Source organism: Octopus bimaculoides, chromosome 3 (genome assembly GCF_001194135.2).
Source record: "Octopus bimaculoides isolate UCB-OBI-ISO-001 chromosome 3, ASM119413v2, whole genome shotgun sequence".
In the NCBI taxonomy this organism is placed as follows: domain Eukaryota; kingdom Metazoa; phylum Mollusca; class Cephalopoda; order Octopoda; family Octopodidae; genus Octopus; species Octopus bimaculoides.
The window spans coordinates 147,352,119-147,370,240 of record NC_068983.1 but is presented as its reverse complement, the minus strand read 5'-3'; the positions used below and the strand labels follow the sequence as shown (position 1 = coordinate 147,370,240).

The following is an 18,122-nucleotide window of genomic DNA, read 5'->3' as shown; positions in this document are numbered from 1 at the left end:
TGCTGCTTCGTCTCAGAGTAGTACTCCTAGGCCCAACACTCCTCCCCAGTGATAATCTTCGACATAAAGGATGTGTTATCAGCGGCATGCTGACGGAGATTTTGACAGACTTAGACGCTATGTTCTTTCTGCCCAGTGGTCAGCAGGCGGGGGACAAACTTGGCAGAGACATGCCGCATGTTCAATTCAGAAGTTAGGATTGCCTGCACGGACGCATACGACATACCAACAACATTGGCAATGTCGTGGATTGTCCTCAGACGATGTTCACGCACAAGATGATGAGTTTTCTCCACATTTCCAGGGGTGACGCTCGTGGTAGGTCTTCCAAGGACGTTCTTCCGCTCATTGGTTAAAATTACTGCCCATATACGAATTCTAAACTTTCGTCAAAGAAATCTTTCACGAAATACGATTCTTAGAATTCGGATTTGAATTGTTGTGAACTCTAGTAGTTAGTATGAAGGATTAGCTAGAAAGCAAAACGCGGAGTAGATGAAACAGGGACAACTGACGAAGGGGTATACTCTTTATGTTGCATGTCTCGTTTCTCTGTTTGTTTTTCGTTGTTCGCAAAAAAGTTCGTTTTCTATGTTTTGTCTTTATGTTTTCGTTTCTCATTGTGATCAACGTATTTTTGATTTCCTGTACCCATATATGCATGTATATATACATATATATGTAGGTATGATATCCTGCCTCCTCATGGCCTTAATAATATCGGTTTCAAATTTTAGCTCAAGGCCAACAAGTTCGGGGATTGGGCTAAATTTATTACATCAATTCAAGTGTTCAGTTGGTACTTATTTTATCGACCCAGAGAGGATGACCGACAAAGTCGATCTGTGTAAAGACGGATAAACTGCAGCTAAGCATTTTGCCCGTCGAGCTAACGATTCTGACAGCTCGCTGCCTTATATGTAATAGTAATATCAAAATAAAGTAAATATAGCTTTGTAGCATTTATTGTTCAGGTGAGATTTAAGCGTTTCCCTTATTTTCGCACGTTTCATTAGGACTAATAGCAGAGTAGTAACCTGACAACCATTTATATTAAAACACAACAGAATTAATCCTTTCTCGTTCCTTTAGCATGTTGTTAGCTCTTGGTTTCCTCCGAGAGTATACAAATTGTCTCAGCGACATAGCTTTCTTCGGTTTTCACATCCATAGGACAGACATCGAGAACACAGAACAGAATCATCGGCTGTCTTTAATTACGAGATACATAAAAGGATAATCATACTTACTGCTAAAAACACGTACGTTATCTGCTTTTCTCTTTACCTCAGGTCAATTACACTTTCCACAACACATTTTAATCAAAAAAATTTTTAAAAACTTTGTAAAACACAAATATATGTAGGAGTGGCTATGTGGTAAGTAGCTTGCTTACCAACCACATGGTCTCGGGTTCAGTCCCACTGCGTGGCATCTTGGGCAAATGTCTTCTACTATAGCCTCCGGCCGACCAAAGCCTTGTGAGTGGATTTGGTAGACGGAAACTGAAAGAAGCCTGTTGTATATATGTATGTGTAATTGTATTTGTATGTGTGTGTTTGTCCCCACAACATCGCTTGACAACCGATGCTGGTGTGTTTATGTCCCCGTAACTTAGCGGTTCGGCAAAAGAGACCGATAGAATAAGTACTAGGCTTCCAAAGAATAAGTCCTGGGGTCGATTTGCTCGACTAAAGGTGGTGCTCCAGCATGGCCGCAGTCAAATGACTGAAACAAGTAAAAGAGTAAAAGAGTATATGTATACACATTTTCTATAACAGTTTTATGTAAATTTTGCTTTGACGGATGTGGTAAATTGAAAACTGATATTATGTCTTTGAATTACTGTCCTAAACCATATTTAACTTCTGTTGAATTATGATCGTTCTACGAGTTCGACTTCTGTAACAGGAAAAGAATAGGAAACTGTTTTTGCAATATATTATCTTCAGTATATCTGAATATTCCTTAATTTTCAACAATTTTTAAAAAAATTAAGTCAAAACCTACTGATATGCTATACGATTTTGTTTCTTTTACAGACTTAACAATTTTTTTATAGCGGACTAGTCGAACTGACGCATGCAAGAGAGAAGTCTACCCATATTTTTGGTTTGCCATCATTGTCATCATTTTTCTCCACAGCTTGATCAACGCAAGATGACAAAATCAGAAGTGCAGAACTCTGTAAAACGTATCGTGCTGTGAAGCATCATCGATTATATATAAATGATGGCTGTGGAGTAAAAATTGTCAAAGAAATATACAATGACTTATTGATAGTAAAAACCATGTGGCAAAAATTAAAGCAGGAGTTCTATGTGGAAATATGTTAGTGCTGTATTTTGTACAAAAACGTGTAGGATATATTATAGAACATAGCTTACTTTTTCAATAGCCTCTGATTTTCAAAATATTTCCAAATAATTCTGAGATTGTGTCATTTAGAGAATGGAGAGCAACGCATGTTATTTGACTTTTACAATAAAAAAATAGCAATGAATTGCCAAAGAAAATAGCATATCAACTAAAAAAGGAAGTAGAAACGTTAAGTCTGGATGAGAATAAAAGGACTGCATACACGGCTGACAATGGAAACTTAAACTATTGAAAACACAACAGTTTTTGTAAAATAAAACATTGATGAACAAGATCAAGCACAACTCGGTAGTAGGTCACGATAGGTTCCCGGCTGCTGTCTTAAAGATGTGTCGACATCAAATTGCACCTCCTCTGGCTGAGCTCTGAAGGAACTTACTTGACGCAGGCTATATTCCTGATTATTTTCTTTCTCAATCTGTCGTTCCAATTTTTAAAAAGGGAAATTAATTTCTTGCGGCGAAAGATTTCACTCACCTCCCATATCATTAAAGCATTTGAGAGGACGGTGAGATCGTGAATAACCCACTTCCTCGAAGACAACAATCTACTGAACCCCAACCAGCATAGTTTCCGTGTTGGCAGGGACGTCTGTCGCAGCTTCTGGACCGTTTTGATGACATTTTAAAAACTTTGGGACAAGGCTCCAACACTGATGTCATATACCCTGATTTCAGCAAGGCATTTGACAGAGTGGCCCACGAAATCCTGCTGAAGAAGCTGTCCAACATTGGAGTCCGTGGAAAGCTGCTGCGGTGAATAAAGTGTTTTCTGATGAACAGAACCCAACATGTTGTGGTTGAGGGGATCCGATCAAGCTCAACCAAAGTCAGTAGTGGTGTCCCACCCTGAATACTGTTGCCCACTGTGGTCTCCCCACACGAAGCAAAACATCATGAAAGGGGAAGCACTCCAGAAGTCAATAACAAGAAAGATAGACGGCATGACAGGCATTGACTACTGAAGTCGACTAAAAAACTCAATCTCTACTCTCTCCAACGCCGCCGTGAGCGCTACATCATTTGTGTGACATGGAAAATATTCCATCAATATTGTACAAATGATGTTGGCATCAATTTTAAAATCCACATAAGACTTGGCCTCCATGCTATCCGCCCACTACAAAAATCGAACTCGAGACGTATAACAACATTACGACACAACTACTTTACCTCAACCGGTCCAGCTCTCTTTAATATTATACCAAAATACATCAAAACGGAAACGAATCCCATAAAATTCAAAAGTTCTCTGGACAAATTTCTCAAAAAAAATCCGAACCAACCTCCTACACCCGGAGATGTCTCCAACAGTAATAAGTCTTTGCTGCTGCTACATTACGAAACCTCACTTCCACTGCTCCAAATGTTGAACCTCTTGTCAGGTATATTATGTCGTCCCAAATCTGCCTTAACGCCTTTTCTACTTGTTCTGCCGTGACGACATCTATTCTTCCTTTATTTATCGAAAAGGTTCGATAGTTTATCGTTTTTTTCCGTTTTTAACTTCTTGCTGAGGTGACAGCTTCACTTCGAACCCATCTCGGTTCATTTCTCCTTCGTGTCTTCCGAATTCCCCGATATTCGCTTCTGTCTCCTTACACCTTGCTGCATCAGCAAAATTCGTCTTCTCTGTTCTCAGTTTCTGGTCCATTGTCTTAACAGCCTGCAGTAACTCCTCCTCGGACGATGATATGTCTGAGTAACTATAACTGTCTTCAGACGTTCTTTAACCAGCTATCCCTTCTCTTACGAGAAGAGAAAGCACAAACAAGTACACGTAAACACCCAAACCGCTGGAAAGCAGCACAAAAAACTATTCAAACAAAAACCACCGACACAAAATTACAACTGGCACGAACTGATTAGATTTTGGAATCGATCCAGCACCGGACAAGGATTCTGGATTATTTTCTCTGCTTTTTTATTTTTTTTTTTTTTTACTTTTTGAGAGCATTCGGGTTCATTTTTAGTATTTTCGTTTGTAGGAGCAGCCGAGTTTATTTCAGATATTCTTATTTTTAAAATTATCTCTGGCTAATAGTTGAGAGGACATTGGTGTTGCCTTGGTGGAGGTTTGCGCTCTCTGAGCGCTCTTGTTTTATTATCATTTTTATAATTTGTATATATTTATTTTATTATAAATACAAAAGAACACCACAGAGGAATTGGCGTAAGCTTAAATAATAAACCGCGATAGGTGAACCCGGATATGGCGAGGGATTATTGTACTGGGAAGTCCAAAAATTTCATTCTAAGAGTCTTGGTGGGGAGGAATGTTCCTCGGTACTCTACTATAGAGATAAAGGTCATGCCTGCAAATTGTCGGAAATATATTTCTTCTTCCTCAGTCACACGCTCAAATTGTTCGCAGAAATCATTCTGTATAATCCGAATATTTAAGTCCATGGTTGAGGAGAGAAGCAAATTTTAGAGAAGAGAAAAAGACTTGTTTTTCTTGTGTGAAAGTTTTCTTTTATTTCGTTTTTGTGGAGATCTTTGGTAGGGATAGGCTCAAGTTTTGCAGTGACCACCAAGCTTAACCAGCTTACTCCTGATGTTTGTAAAAATGTGTAAAGCAGATTTCATTGTTGTCTATGAAAGACCTATAAAGTAATTGATAGGTATGATTTCTCTGAAAACAGCTTTTTGAATAAATCGTCCGAACTTAGCTTATCAAGTGTTGTACATTTTGAAGGATCTGGTGATGGATTCAAGGCCTATAACTTTTAAGATATTCATATAGATAAATTATATAAAGTGTAGGATATTATAGGGGCAATTATCAGTACTCCTGAGATAGTGATAGCCAGAGTGAAGAGTGTCATCTTAAACTATTCAGTAAATCCGATGTGTTCTTTTACAAGCCTGGCAAATGCGTATATCTTTTCTGCTCCATTCTATACCCTCACTAGAAGAGTTTTTTTTCTTTTCTTTTTCTCTTTTTTATTTTTTTCCAATAATGATGTCGACTTGGAAAAAACGAAAGAAACCGCTTGCAAATAGATTTAGTAAAAGCAGAGCCTCAAATATGAAAAACGTTCTCAGAAGAATACTCAAACCTGTACGAAATAGAAAACACCTGGAGATAGCAAGTAAAGGACAGAACAGATGTGTGTGTGTACACGACGACCACCCACACCAAATTCGCACACAAAGCATCAATCTGCCAGCAGCTATAGTAGAAAACACTTGCCTTATAGTGCCACGCAATGGGTCAGAACCCGAAACTACATGGTTGCAATATGAACTTCTTAACCGTACAGACTCGCCTGAGCCTATATCGTAATGTGGCACAATGTGACTTTAAATGCCTTCCTCATTAACATAATAATCCTTTCTACTATAGGCACAGGACCTGAGCTCTGGCGGGATGGTACTGGTCAATTGCATCAACCGCTGTTCTCCACTGATATTAAAAATATCGACTCAGAAAAGATGTAAAGCAAAATCGACCTCGACAGAATTTGAGAATTTGAACTCAGAACATACAACCGGGGGAAAAAAATGCCGCTAAGCATTTTTCTGAGGTGCTTACGATTCTGCCAGCTCAGCTCATTTCTCAGTAACTTAATAACCCTTTCTACTGTTGGCACAAAGCCTGAATTCTGTGGGCGAGGGAGTAGGTCGTTTACATTGAGCCTAGTGCTCAACTGGATAAAATGCTGCGAAGCATTTTGCACACCGGAAAATATACCCGCGAAGTATTTGGTCCGGCGTGCTGACGATTCTGTTAGTCTGTCGCCTTTCTAAGTAATCTGAAATTTTGGTAAAAGGCAAGCAATTTCGGAGGAATGGGCAAATCGACTCCAGTGCTCAACTGGTTCTTATTTTATCGACTCCGAAAGGATGAAAGGCAAAGTTGAACTCGGAGGAATCAGAACTCAGAACGTAAAAACGGACAAAATGCCGCTAAGCATTTTGCCCGGCATGCTAACGATTCTGTTTGCTTGCCGCTTTTTTCATAGTAATCTAACAATCCGGAACAATTTGGTTAAACTGGACACTTAAACAACATTGTAGTCTTTTCTTATCGGTAGCTTCCACTTGACTCTCCAGCATTCTCATAAAATGGAGGAAAGAGGTTGTTTGACATAAACAAAGAAGCACCGCACTAAATTGCTTTTTACATGTAGTGTTAGTCTAGTTTCTGAGTTCTTACTCGCTTTTCATCACTTAGTGATAAAATAAGTAATAGTAATTATGGTGAGCCAACAAGGAGGCTCTACACCAGGTATGACCGACTTTTGCGAGAAGCGGGCCGCATAAGACATGAATCATCAGGTGGGCTGCATTACTAAAAAATTCAAGGTAATTGTTCGTTGGCGTGCCATTCAAAAGCTCTCGTAGGCCGCAGCTTGCTCATGACTGTTCTCTATGGTAGTTCGACTCGTTAGAAATAGCAGTCAAATATTCCAAAATTCCTAAAGAATACATTGGATAATGTAGTTTAAAGATTAAATAAACAGATGGTCCCGGCTGACATGTGGCTAAACGATAATATCCAGCACTTCAGAAAGGACTCTATTTAAATAGATTCTGTCCTATAATTTTTTCTGTGTACAGAAGAACGGGTCTCTTCTTTGCCGCTCGACTCACTTAAAATATCAGGCAAATCCCCGAATACTGTTATAAGGAAGAAGGTAACATTACATAATGTGACTTTGAATAAATGTTGCTTTAACAAAATACATAGAATGGTTACAGTTGCAACTCCTTTAAACACAAGTCGGTTTGACTTGAACACCCGTGATGAACAACCAATTACATTTAAGCAAAACGCTATAAGTTAAAGGGGAACAACTCCATGTAGTATTTAAAAAGTGTTTTCTTTTGTTTTTTTTTTGCTAGTTAATATAGTTTTCAAAATCTTATAAATTTGCAAAACGTTGAGAAGAAACTAATTTTAAATGATTCGTACAAAGATTTTATAACGAAAAGATACGAGATATATGCTAGAGAGATATCTTAATTCGGGTTGAAGTGTAAATAGAAGGGAGACAACTAGGTAATACAGTAAAGCTACGAAGAGAAAGACAGAGTTAAAGAATAATACGTGTATCATTTAATAGTTTTGACTCAGCTCCATAGTTTTTCTACTCAATCAAAGTGTGTGTGTGTGTGCGTGCGTGCATAGCCTAGTGGTTAGGGTGGTACTAGCAAAACCGTAGTTTCAGCTCCTAAACCGAATGATGCGTTATGCTCTTGAGCGAAACACTTCATCTCACGTTGCTCTGCAATCACTTCGACACCTGACGTATGCCACACCGTGCATACCATCATCATTAGGAGTGTAACTTAAACTCAGTGGGTGTCTTAATACAATGTCTAAAAGGAAGAATATTTTGTTGGAAATATTAAACCTGGCATGACAAATCAGTTTGCAATGCAGTCTTGGAAAAGATTCAAAGTCACTTGATCTTTGTTTGAATTCCAAATCACAGGTAGATCAAACTTCTAATAATCCCATAAAACGCTTAGATCTTACGAGTAACACACAAGTAGGGTCAATATTTCATATCACCAGCAATAGTACCTACGACAAGAAGCATTAGACGACTTTTGAAAGCTTTAAAGTGCTGAATTTTCTTCTCTAGAAATAAAGTCCCAAAAGACGTATTTAGATTTTTTTTAATTAAAAAGTAAGAAAAGAAAAAGCGAATAAAAGGGGTTAGAGTTTTCTCCCTTACATTAATAACCCCGACTTAGTCCCTTGTAAAATAAATGTAAACGAAATTAATAAGATTCTTGATATTCTACATTTCACACTGGTTGAGTTATGCAGTCTTGTGCAATATTGTGTCTTACAAGAATTTAAGAGTTAACAGACGTTATTGCCAGGGATGTGGCACCAGTAAAATCAAAGACGCAATCTTCAGTAATGTTAATAATGTTTCTAAACAACGTCAGCAATTCTGGGGGATATTAGTCAATTACACTGACCCTAGTACTTAACTGCTTTGCCGGCTCGATTGAAGGAAGGCGGCAGAGCAATCATCACTACAGACTCGGCCGACAGACGGATACGTTCCACGCGTGACAGCAGCTGTTCGACATAACCCTACGTACAGAAAAGGTGACAGCGGGTAGCCCTGATGCACCAAGCGAGCACTGTCAAATAATAAGAGCACTCAGAGAGTGCAAACGTCCACCAAGGCGACACCAGCGTCCTCTCAACTATTAGCCAGAGATGATTTTTAAAATGAGAATATCTGAAATAAACTCGATTGTTGTCACAAACGAGAATACTAAAAATGAACCCGACCATTAAGTAAAAAAAAAAAAGAAAAAGGCAGGAAAAATAATCCAGAATCCTTGTCCGTAACCAGATCGATCCCAAAATCTAATCAGTTCATGCCAGTCACAAGGCCAAACATTCCTGAAAGTTTCATCTGAATCCATCCAGCGGTTTGAGATATCTTGTCCACAGACAAACAATCAAACAAACATGACTACAAACAATACCTCCGCCTTCACTAAAGCAGAAGTAATAAAAGTGTTATCATGTACATTGTTTTGTCTTGGTATAAAAGATGGGCTACAGCAAATATTCTGCTCAATACCACAGATTTGCTTGAACTTAATAGTTGAGCATGTCCCTTAGTGGCTGACAATATGTACATCTCTGATCATGAGCAGAAGTAGTGGGGGAGCATCATAGCCGTGTGTTGAGAGGAATTCATTGGAATTTGAATAATACACCTCAGGAAACATGGGCGTTTTGTTCATCATCCTTAAACAAACTTTATTCAAGGACCTTTTGAGCAGGATGGGCTACTCAACATAAGGAAAATTCTAACTGGGCTCCACCTGCAAGGTCATGTGTTATCTTGATATCAGATTACTATGTCGTGCACATATGGTTGTGACGCATGTGCCTGGTGTACCCTTATCAGACGGGTAGTCATGATGGGTATATTGGGCTTCATATATTTTACCCCAGTGTCACTTTGATGACATGCACTGATCTCTCATTCAATAATAATAATAAATGGCACATACAAAAACCAGAAAGCATAACCTAGAATAATCAGTATAAGATCTTATGGGATTTCACAATTCAGTGAAACTCAGTGATTGATGCTAGGGACCAGGTGTTGTAGTAGATAAGAGAAAGAAAGAAACCAAGATCACAGATATTACCATACCAGGGGATGCACAAGTGGGTGACAAAAAGCTGAAAAGATTGAAAAGTACAAGCTACTAAAAGAAATTGTATGAATGTGGGCAATGAATAGAGTAACTGTCATCTTGGTAGTTGTAGAGACACTAAGAACACTAACAAGCAGGTTTGAGAAATATGTTGGAGAGATTGGAATTGACAAGAAGTTAGAACATACTTAGAAAACTGCCCTATTGAGGACAGCAATGATTTTGGGACTGGTACTTGAGTGTTATGTATTGCGGAAAGATAACCTGAGACCTTTGACAACAGGTTGCTGTCCACTCTTACAGAATTAACCAGAGCAAATGAAATCGAGAGCTCTGAGAAGTAAAATGGAAATAATAACTTAAAAGCAGAAAATGCATGCAGACTGTATAACAATGCAAAATAGAAGAAGACAAAATTCAACAAATATGAGTAACAGAAAAACAGGTGTATGTTTATTAATAACTGAATGAGTTACACATGTTTACATCCATACCACACACACACACACACACACACACACACTCTTGCATCAGCCTATACTTTCATTCTTTTCATCAGCTTATACATTCACTCCTTTTCACCCACCTATACATTCATTCTTCTTACACCCACCTCTACATTCACTCCTTTACATTCAAAACTACTTTTTCTCTGGTTGATTTTTCTTTTTCTGGTTTGGAATGAATCATCCTATGTTTCTCCCTGTAAAAAAGGAAAAAAATATAAAAACAGTCATCATATGTTCAAGATCTCTTCTGCAAATAATTTTCATTAACTTCATTTGAATATTTAATAAAGTATTTTTTATATATTGCTACAAAGACCAATCTATAAGAAGCAGGGGTTTAATAAATTGATCACAGTTTATGATTTTGGAGTGAAAAGAACAAAACCATTTTCTGTGAGATTTGAATTCAAACAGTAAAGGTATGAAACTGATTATTGTGTACGCTAATATTTTTGATAGTCCACTGATGATATGACAATAATTGTTTCTAACAAAGGCAAAAGTTCTCAGATACTTGGGAGGGAGGGAAAGAGTGAGTCACTAAAACTGCACACCCAATACTTGACTGCTAATTTATTCAATTGAACCTAATGAGTTGAAAGGCAAAGCTAACTTCACTGAAATTTGAACTCAAAAACACAGCCAGAGGAAATCATGCAATGAATTATGTCTGATGCTCTAAAAATCCTGTCATTCAACCACCCTAAATTGTTTCTTTCATTGGCACATGGAAAAACATTTGGCAGAGGAACAGCATGTGGTTAAGAAACTTGCTTCTCAGCCATAAGGTTTTATGTTTGGTCCCAGTGTGCAGCACCTTGGTCAAGTTTCTTCTAACTTAGCCCTGAGCCCACCCATGACATATATATCTGTATGTATATGTATATATGTATGTGTTTCTGTGTACTGTTGTCTAAACATCACATTACAGTTGTAAATATGTATCACCATTATACAAGTAAGGTTGTTTATTTCCAGTCTTCCATGAATAACATGTCTAGCCATGAGAAAATATTGCCTTGCTTTGAAGCAAGTGAAAGTTAGTGACAGGGAAAGAATCTAGCGGTCAAAAAAAATCTGCTTCAACAAATTCCACTTGACCCATGCAAGCATGGAGAAGTGGATGTTAAATCATGATGATGAGTCTGGCAGATAAAAATAGCACCAATATTTGAACAGGGTACTTTGCTTCATCAACCCCAGATGAATGAAAGGTAAAGTTAATCTTGGTGAGATTTGAACTCATGATGTATAAAAGATTAACTAAACACTATGAGGCATTCTGTTTAAAGCTCTAATGATTCTACCAGACCTGCAAATAACGATGTTAATAATCCAGTATAATCCTGGAAACAAAAAAGGAAATAAATAAAACAATAATTTCTTAATAACACAGGCTTCAGATTCAGAGATTTAGGGAAGTGCCACGTTGGAAGGAAAACTCATCACTAGCTGGGAATCATAATGGGACAGCAAACCTTTCCACCAAAAATTCACCACTTACAACAGCACCCTTTCAGGGTTTTATTATGTAGGCACACTGTATGAAATGAGTGGGGGTTTTAACCAACATCATAGCAATTCAACTGAAACACTTCTGCCAAGGAATTTCAAATGGACTGCAGCTGTTTTGCTGTCATGAACTCACAACAATTCATTCATTTTCTAGTTCCCCTTGGAGTATTAAAGATATCACTACATGTTCCCATATCAGGTAACATGTATCATCCCCATGTTGCATGAGCATGTATCATGTCATCTGTGACATGCAGAGAAAGACTTCAACTCAAAAATACCCCAAGCTAACAGAGTGTATTAATTTTAGACCTGTCACTTCAGTAAACTATTCTACTTTGAGAAACCCTCTTTTCAGTCATCCATTTTGGTAAAAATAACAACCAAATCTCCTTCAAAACACATTCTGCAATCTTAAAAACAAACGTGTTTTTCTTAAGCCTACGACCACACCATATATACCACCCATTCTTTCTATGAGTAGAAAGGACTAAATTATTAAATGTGTCCTCATTTCAAATTAGTAAAGATATATTGGAGAAGGTATTTAGCTGCTATTACTATGACACCAAGTCACTCTTTTGTTGGCTTGAGGAGACACTGGATAATGTGTCTAAGTTTCACTGTGTCTGAGAGAATAAGGGGATGGTCACCTGGAATGTTTTTAATCATAGGTTTACTCAATCACTCCTGACCTGGTGTAAACAACAACTATTCCAGCTAAGCAGAGTGGGTTGTCAAGCAATATATATTTGACCTTTAACCCTTTGCAGATGGATTAAACACTGACAGTCTGTGCTGCAAATCAGTATTGGGCTGTTCAGTAACTACATAATTTTTCCCACAAAGAATTTTACATAGTATCTACAGATTCTTCTCAATGTGGTATATTTAAAAACACAGTGCTGCACAAAATGAGACATTGCACGGCCACATACACAGTAATTCAATGCAGTCCGTACCACTTCCCATCAGAAAGAGGTTAGTTAGAGCCATCCATTAATATAACATAACCCCTCTTCCTTTCATATCCAGAAGATGAATATTTAGTTTATTAAATAATATCTAGTTAAATAAACACATTAATGAATGGAAAAACTGTTAACAGTGATACATACTTTCGTTTCTCAGATTCCTTCATAGTTTTAATTTCTTTACGAGCCCTGTAGATGAATTTTGGTACATGTCGATGTCGAGATATTCTCTTTATTTCTGGATGATGACCAAACTTCTCCTTTAGCTTCTCATTATAATTAAAGGCAGCTTTTTCTCTTGGTTTCAACTAATGACATGAAAATAAAACAAAATAATTACATTAATTCAAAACAGATATTTGAAGCTCAGACACTAAGCATTGGATGGGGAACTAAAAAGCCACAAATTACAGCTTTCTCCACCTATGAACTGACGAATCCATCACACTCTTATCTCATAATCTTTAGTCACCTGTCATGAAAGCCAACTCAAATCAATTCTACTGTCAAATAAGGTCAGTCTGGAAAGATAGGGAAAACTTTCAGGAAGTGGAAATCATATACCACTAAGAGATGAAACTAAACCAGACATTAAATACAAATCTACTATATAAAAGTATGAACAATCTCTGAATATTTCTCAAAACTCTAAATGTCTAAAACTACCCTTGACCAATGAGAAGCAGTAAACAACTCACTTTCAAATCACATCCAACTATCTTAAGACAAAAAAGAGCAGATAATGTAATCTTAGATACATTGGACCTGAATCAAAAACGAAATGAACATGACCTCTGCGCATAGACCTGCTCAATAGGACTCAATTGGAGTTAAACAACGGCGGCTGTCAAAATGGAGTTACGATTCCTACATCCTTTTACATAGACAAGTTTAGATTTATTCAGCAACATGAAGACATTTTTTAGAATACTGCAAGAATTATCTCCCTTCAATCCTAAATGCCTACTTTCTTTTTAATGATGAATACATTTTTTCACTTAATCAGAAATGTGTAGCAGGGCTCATAACCTTCACAAGCCCTTACAAGCTAATGAAATTGATTTGGTTGTTATACAGATTGAATATCCGTAAATTAACGTCTATAGAAAAAATGTGGGCCAGGGGAGATTCCAGTAGGTAGCTGCTGTGAGGAGTAATTATTGCTGGGCTTGGAGGCTAAGACAGTATAGCAGATGAGATAGATATATTGGACAAAGAGAAGAAACAACAAATTCGTCAGTCAGAGGTCATAGAAAATTAGAGAGTCTTTGCCAATTAGTTTGAATGTCCTTTGTTTAGGATGTGGTCTAGGATATTTGTATGCATAACAGTAGCAGCATGTCAGAGCAGGACTTTATTGAGGGTTAGCAACTGATCACAGCTCAGGTATTTTATGACACTGAAGTAGGAAAACTAATTTAGAGATGAATTCTGTACATTATTTACCTTGGACACATATCCGTCCAAGGTAAATAATGTACAGAATTCATCTCTAAAATGTAGAACAGCATAATCTAGCTTTAGCTGTTATCTGTGTTAAGCCACTAGATAATCATCATTTCAATATCCATTTTTCCATGCTTGCATGGGTTAAATTTACATTTATAAAAACAAGGCACAGGCATGGCTGTGTGGTTAAGATGCTCACCTCACAACCATCTAGTTTCAAGTTCCATCCTGCTACACAATGTCTTGGATAAGTGTTTACTATAGGCTCATGCTGACTAACACTTCATGAGTGAAATTTGGCAGATGAAAACTGCATGGAAACCCATCATGCTTGTGAGTGTGCATGTAAGTTTGTCAACACCATTTTAGTAACAGAGTTCATTTAGATCTCCCATAAAACAATACAATCTGTAGCTCAACAGTTTTACAAGAAGATCAATAGAATAAAAATACCTTACATGAAAAAGCAATAAAAGTTGGTCACAAAAATGACTTCTGGACAGCATTACCTCAATAAATCTTGTCCAATCCTTGCCAGTATGAAAAAAGAGAACAACAAGAAATGCCCCGACAAAAAGCAAATCATCATCATCATTTCATGTTTGCTTTCCATGTTGGCATGAGTTAGACGGTTTGACTGGAGCTGATAAGCTGGAGAGCTGCACCCGGTTCCAATCTGATTTGACATGGTTTCTATGGCTGGATGCTCTTCCTAATGCCAACCACTCCAAGAGTATAATGGGTGCGTTTTACATGCCATTTATATGACACCAATGATGGCCATGACTACGATTTCATGGGTGCCATTTACATGACACTGGCATCAGTCACAACTACAGTTTGACTTGGTTTGATGAATCTGCTCAAGCGCAGTGCATTGCCAAACGTCTGTCACTTGCCATTGCTTCCATGAGGTCCAAGATGAATTTTTAAAAAATAAAAATCACCAAACCCATGTTAGCATGAGCAAATGAATGCAAAGAAGGAACAGCATAAAATCAAATCACAGACATAAACAATACATGATACTTGAAATAGTGTAACCAAAACGAAAATGTATTCCCCAAAAACGAGAAATCATTAAAAAGAACTTTACTCACTGGACCAAGTTTCTCTGATGCTTGTGCTTTCCAAATTCTTATATTCATCTCATCTGAGCCAGAGAGGATGTATTTATTATCCAAAGACCATTGAACCTGCTGTACCCTCTGCATTCTTTTAGTAAAGTAGACTTCTCTGGAATAAAAAAAAAAACACATGAATACTTAATAGAAGAAATACAATGGTAGGAACCGACAGCACTCAACAGAATGGTAATCTATTGTAAAGAGCACCAAAAGTTAGTGCTAATGATGCACAACACCTAATAGACCAGTCATCATAGCTGTAAATTAGTACTATGTAAAGATATGAACATTACCACTTCCGTCAGCAGAGTTGTAGGTGGTCTGCTTAATAAGGTGACATGTAAAGAAGCATAGTATTTAGAATTAGGTTAGAAATTCAGAAAAAAGTTATACATCTAATTGACAACTTCTCTTAAACTTCACTGATCTTACTGTAGAACTAAATAGTTCACAATTTAGTAGCAGGAAGGGCACACAACATATACCTACTCCAACATGCATCTTACAATTACAAACATGGAGAGAGAGATAACGAAACATTTACACTGCATAATTATTAGAGCTCAGAGTATAAAGTATATTATTTCAGATTTCCAAAATAATATTCTGAATCAGTGTCATGGAATGCTTTTGGTTACTTTTTAGGCACAAGATATAAAATAACATTTTTTTAAAATCAATGAGATCCCTCACCTCATAAAATCTGATATCTGATCTCCCCTGTACTCACCTACTGTGACCCATGTTGCAGGCAAAAATTCGAATACATTTGTCCCATCCAGCTGAGACAAACTCACGTCCAGTTGGGCAGTAGTCAACATCAATTACTGTAACAAATAAAAAGAAAATAGTGAACATTTAAGTCCTAGTAACACAGTTCGGCAGATACATTTGATTAACTTTACACCAATCCTCTGTACAGTTTTAACACTGCAAACACCTTGATTCACTAGGCTAGCACTCCTACTATCACTCATATTTCAGTTCTACCGTTATCACGAGGACAATGCTGGTTACCGTTTGCCACTGGGTCAATGGCTAGTTCACTGTTTATAATGGCAATAGGGACAAGGAAGCCTTTGTGCAACAAACAGCATAAACACCACAGAGTATCTTTTTTACCTTTTGGTTCAAATCTTTATTTGTTAATTAGTTTTCTTACTGACATTTACATTGGCTACCTTTAAACATACTTGCCTAAGGCACCATTCAGTGGGATTGAAGCAAGAACCACAAGGTTGCAAAATACTTCCCCAAAATTCCAAAATTATCCTTATTGCTACTCTTCTTTCCAACCTTTATCATTGCAACAGTTCAAATTAGATACCAACTACTCAAGGTTATTCCCAGCACAAGTCAATAAAACAATTTTAGTCCAACCAATTTTACAGTAGTAAATAATTCTACATTCAATGGCAGTATCTATAAACATTGAGTTGCACTGGACTCACCAATGTTAGTAAAACAATACAAAATATTAACCTCATAGATAGCTGTCGATATTGAATCAATATAATAAATTGTGGCTGTTCTCATGATCATGATAGAAAAAGGATGCTATCAAGACATCCTTGCTAAATTTCCTGCTACAATTAGTTTACGCTTTCATCTTGATAAATTTTAGCATAAAATAATCCATACTCTGCAAACAGAACAAAATCACATATGGCAGAGACATCAGGAAATGTGTTAATGGCCAAGATAACTCTTACAGGCTCAATCAATTTAATTGTAGGTAAGAACCATGGATAGATACTGAACACCACAGTAACCAGTTAGAAGTATTAGATAAATGTTTCCTTAGATTGCTACGCTGAGCACAGCCCTTTTGGTAATGGGAAGTTCCTTCTGCATTCAACCTCAGAACAGAGTCTATCTAATTGTTTCATTTAATCTTGTCCACGAGTCCTCACACTTATAAACCCACAATGATCAGGCATCCACAACCAAATTTAACACCTAGAGACTCTGTTAGAACAAGGATTCAGTTTCATAAACTGTTCATAGCTGAGTTGAAGAAATGATGAAGGCACTAACATGATTCAAAGTAGTGATCTGACACAGAAACATTACAACACCAAACTATACACCATCCCAATAAATCTGTAGTTTCCTGCTGAGAGAAACGACAAATGGAATAACAATTATCAAGTTATGGACCTCCTTTTTGTGTCAGTCAAGGAAACAAGTCTATATACAAAGGACCTACCAGCATTTACATGGTCTATATGGATGTTGGTTGGTTTAGATAGATTCCTCATGTCAAAACTGTACAAACTGAAATGAGACATAAACACATTACTAAGATTTTGTTCAACTTGCACCCACAAACGCACTCATCATCATCATCACCACCACCACTTAACATTCACTTTTCCATGCTTGTATGGGACAGATAGAATAGGCAAATTTTTTACAGCCCAATACCCTTCCTGTTATCAACACTCATTCTCTTCCCGCCATTTCAAAATGTAAGCACGTGGATTGTTGTGACTTTTTTCCTCCATCTTCCTTTCTCTTGGACTTTCCTCCGTCTCCTGTTTCTAAGTAAGCTAGACAGACATGTCTTTACAGTAAAGTGGAAAGGAACAACCCCACTTATATTACAATGTTGCTCGTTTACAACCATCCCAGGATGTCTAGACAAGAGTAAACACACACATAACACACATATATATATATATATACACAGGTTTGTTTCAATTTCCATCCACCAAATCCACTTTCAAGACTTTGGTCACCCCAGGGTTATAGGGCTTTCCTATAAGTAGGTTATCTCCCTTGGCTAGGCGGCGCTCCATGTAGATAATTAAACTTCCGGAGGCTACCCACGCCATTGTTATTGTTTTACGTCTTATCATGGATATAAAGCAGCTTGATGATTCAGCTATCGAAGTACTTACTGTGCCTGAGTTAAAGAAATATTTAAGATTATATGGACAGTATGTTACTGGAAGAAAGGCGGACTTGACTGAAAGGTTGAAAGGAATAAAAATTCTGTCGATGAAGAATGTCAAC

General features: G+C 37.3%; 2 protein-coding genes across 2 annotated transcripts in view; one reads left to right on the top strand and one right to left on the bottom strand.

Moving 5' to 3' along the window:
- LOC106875508 (serine protease 48) overlaps positions 1-18,122 on the top strand; it is a 466,125-nt gene that overhangs the window by 15,481 nt on the left and 432,522 nt on the right. The gene's annotated exons all lie outside the window — the stretch shown is intronic.
- Positions 9,956-18,122, bottom strand: part of LOC106884085 (DDB1- and CUL4-associated factor 13) — a 21,871-nt gene continuing 13,704 nt past the window's right edge. Inside the window, exons 8-12 of the mRNA XM_014935306.2 lie at positions 17,314-17,381; positions 15,835-15,931; positions 15,078-15,213; positions 12,673-12,836; positions 9,956-10,233 (exon numbers count right to left, since the gene is read on the bottom strand). Of these exons, the coding sequence (XP_014790792.1) occupies positions 10,152-10,233; positions 12,673-12,836; positions 15,078-15,213; positions 15,835-15,931; positions 17,314-17,381 (547 nt within the window). The 3' untranslated portion in view covers positions 9,956-10,151. The remainder of the gene's footprint in view (positions 10,234-12,672; positions 12,837-15,077; positions 15,214-15,834; positions 15,932-17,313; positions 17,382-18,122) is intronic.